Source organism: Papilio polytes, unplaced genomic scaffold, assembly GCF_000836215.1.
Source record: "Papilio polytes unplaced genomic scaffold, Ppol_1.0 DF823991.1, whole genome shotgun sequence".
Classification (NCBI taxonomy): domain Eukaryota; kingdom Metazoa; phylum Arthropoda; class Insecta; order Lepidoptera; family Papilionidae; genus Papilio; species Papilio polytes.
Genome location: NW_013525213.1, coordinates 2039235 through 2042939, shown reverse-complemented (window position 1 = coordinate 2042939; position 3705 = coordinate 2039235). Strand labels below are relative to the sequence as shown.

At 33.9% G+C, this 3705-nt stretch overlaps 1 protein-coding gene across 1 annotated transcript in view; it reads right to left on the bottom strand.

The window, feature by feature from the left end:
• The window catches only part of LOC106101276, a 6671-nt gene extending 3307 nt beyond the window's left edge, over window positions 1-3364 (bottom strand). Inside the window, exons 1-5 of the mRNA XM_013280442.1 lie at window positions 3275-3364; window positions 1953-2033; window positions 1461-1551; window positions 706-822; window positions 359-397 (exon numbers count right to left, since the gene is read on the bottom strand). Coding sequence (XP_013135896.1) covers window positions 359-397; window positions 706-822; window positions 1461-1551; window positions 1953-2033; window positions 3275-3294 — 348 coding nt within the window. The 5' untranslated portion in view covers window positions 3295-3364. The remainder of the gene's footprint in view (window positions 1-358; window positions 398-705; window positions 823-1460; window positions 1552-1952; window positions 2034-3274) is intronic.
• Window positions 3365-3705: the final 341 nt, after the last annotated feature.

The window sequence follows — 3705 nt, the reverse complement described above, 5'->3', positions numbered from 1 at the left end:
TTAGGCTACAAACTCTAACAAACATCCATCTAAACTTTTACGTTTTTAATATCAGTAAGATTTTATTATTTCACTCTACTTGTGCCAAAAACTACATGTGGCTTCAAACTAACCAGCATAAAATGGACTAGCCAGCACAGGTTGAACGAAATCAGGGTGCCCAATGCCCTTGTAGCGTGCAACCCTGAGGGTATCGAGGAAGACCGAAGAATCAATTGGTAGATGATGTAAATTGTGACGTAAAAATTGTTTGCATAACTGGGGATTTATAACTATGAATAGACGGAGGTAGAATTTCTCGACCATGCCAAGGCCTACAATGCCGTAGTGCTAAAAAGGTAGTCTAGTTTTAACTTACCCAGAACCACCAGTTGTCTTTCTTTTCTGCGCTATAAGGCTGAAAATTAACGTTATTATTGGAATTAGCTACTAGCTGTTGCTTGCGACTTCGCCCGCGTGAAATTAAAATACATAGCCTATGTTACAACCACATAAATTAACGTTTTAACGGTGAAAGATTTTATTTAAATTGGCCCAGTAGTTTTTGAGTCATTTCAATAGACAAATACAAAAATACATTTTTTTCCTTTTATAACATTAGTATAGATGTTGAAACATCCTAAAATTCAAATGAGGTTAAAATGAGAATGTTAATCAACTTGGTGTGGTTACTGTCTTCTAAATTGTGTCCTGTCTCGTACTTACTATAGTCTGCGTTCTATCATTGCATTCCTTATACATTTGTTGTTCCAAGTCTTGTATCGGCATTTTACTGCCGTGGCTGTGCTTGAACCGCTCCGTACTGCTTGAGTCACAGGATCTCTAGAAAACAAGGGAAAATGGACCACTGAGAGAAGACACGCACTTGAACTATGGCATAACTGTTGTGCGACTGTCGATTGTTTCGCTGCCAATTCAACTGTTTAGTTGCATAACTAAAAATCTAGTAGTGTGCGCACCTCCTGAAGCTTATCGGAATGAAAGCGAGACAAAACGGTTGTGCGATAGTTTAGTTTCAAGTGTGGACACAATAAGGTGTTACAATGTTTTTTCATCTTTACTTTTTCTTAACCTCTTTAACTCCAACAATTATTTCCATTATAAAGTACTAGCTATACCCCGCGACGTTTCCCCTACATTAAAAACATACAAAAAACAAAAATGCTTTTTATCTCTCGAAAAACTGACATTATTCAGGGATTTGTATCCCATGTGTTAATCCAGACTTTGTTTTATATCTTTCCCGTTCAAAAGATATGTTAAATCGTTGCAGAATTATCGAATCAACATGAAAAAACAAAATTAATGTATCTCACGGGAATTGTAACTATTCCTGTGATCAAAAGTAGCCAATATGTTCTTGCAGACTACCCTCTACAACTATGATAAATTTCACTGAGATCCGTTGAGGCGTTTAGGCTATAAACGTTAACAAACATATTGTTAGTTACTAGACTCACCAGGTCAGTTTTAGGAAGTGGTCCAGAATACGTCTTACGTTTTTTGTTTTCTAGCTTTTCAATCTTGATTAGATTGACTTTTTCTGAATCACTGCAAATGTTTACGTTATTATTAATGTAAAAATCATATTATATACTAGCTGTTTCCCGCGAATTCATCCACGCAATATTAAAAAAAACCTATAATATGCCCGTCTAGTCAGTGAAAGTCGGGTCTAAATCGGCCGTCTTTTCAGAGATTACCCAGAGCTAACGCGGCTTGCTGACAGACAGGCAAAAAAAAATTAAATGCGATTTTATTTATCAGCAACGCAATTACATCATCTTCCCGAAGTCTGGAATTTTTCTTATGATATAACAAACACTCCAATTTTATTATATGTATACTCGTAGATATAGATAAAATTAACTATGCAGAATAATTAGATTGATTTTTGAGGTTATAACATCCATTGTCTTGTAATTATAGTTTAAAAAAAAAATAATTCTTACTTTTTCTCTCTTTGCATGATGTCTTTGAAAATTTTTAACATAGGCGATTGCGTTTCTTTGTCAGACAGTATGTTGTTGTTACTGAAACAAATCACAAACGTTTAATCTTACTAATATTATAAATGCGAAAGTTTAGATGGATGGATGGATGGATGTTTGTTAGCGTTTGTAGCCTATACGACTGAACGGATCTCCATGAAATTTGGCACAGGTTTAGAGCATAGTCTGAAAGAACACATAGGCTAATTTTTCTCCCGGGAATAGTTACGGTTCCCGTGGGATTCATTAATTTAGTTATTTAATGTTTACTCGATCATTCTGCAACGGTTCAACATATTTTATTGAAATTTGGCACAAATATAAAACAAAGTCTGGAATAGACATGGGATAAGCTTCATCCCCGAGAAATGTCCGGTTCCCGAGGAATACGTAGCTTTTTTTAATTCATATAGTTCGTATGTTTTCTAATACCACGCGGACGAAGTCGCGGGCAACAGCTCGTACAATTATACACTAGCTGTTGCCCGCGATTCCGTCCGGATTAAAAGAAATAAAAGCGCGTGGTCTATGCTCTTCCAGACTACCCTCTATATGCATGCCAAACATCGATATCCTTTCAGCAGTCTAGGCTTGAAACACTAACAAACATCCATCCATCAATACTTTCGCATTTATAATATTAGTAAGATTAAATTTTCGATTATTGTGTTTGTAATAAGATAGGGAAAACTTTGACCTGACCACTGGTTGCTTGAGTCATCGGATTCCGCAGCCGGTGGTGCTCTATTTTTTATATAATGTATTTTATTTCATTTTTTTATATATATAAATCATGTAAAATATATTATATGTAAAAATAAGTAATTAAAGATATAGGGAAAACTTTAAAATGTAATAAAGTAAATAGATATTTGAATATCATTTGACTCTTAACATTTTTTGTTATATGTATACATAAAAGTTTCTTAATACTGGTAAATACTAAGGCTATGTCCCACCACTAGTTGATAGAAGCTCAGATATCTTAGAAATGACGTCACTGTCAGATAAGGTAACAAAATCAGACATTTCCATTACATATTTTACACGTTGGATTGTTATCAGACAATTTTACGGTGGGACAGGCCCTTAATATGCTTATTGCTAAATCTACGTACACTTTTGGATGTTTTAGCAGTCTAACTAGGGTAACAGAAAATTTAGTTGTCCGTTGCTTTTCGTGGATGAACTTTCAATAATGACGTTATTTTTTACAAACTGACTACACACATTTTTTTACTATTTACAGATGAAACGCTACAATATATTTGAAATAAGCTCACCTTTTTTTACTCATTCCCATATTCTTAAAAAGTCAGTTGACGGTGACATGATCATGTTTGTGTTTTATTTTTTATTCTTCTAACTTATAAGAGTTTTACCACCAAAAAGGTTCTATATGTTCTTTATAAAAGAAGGAAACAACAATTATACTAAACTAGCTTTTGCCCGCAACTCCGTCAGCGTGAAATTAAAAAAAATATATAAAACAGCCTATGTTACTCACTGACAACGTAGCTTTTTAATGGTGAAACATTGAGTTATTTCATCAGAATCAAAAACAAACTTTTCCTCTTTATAATATTAGTATAGATAACTACGCGGCCTAATTACTAAAGACTAATTAAGTTGTTAATTATAAAGAGATATTCAAATTATTTTCCATATCATAGTTTATGTATTAGTAAAAGTATTAGTTTATGGGTGCAGTTTC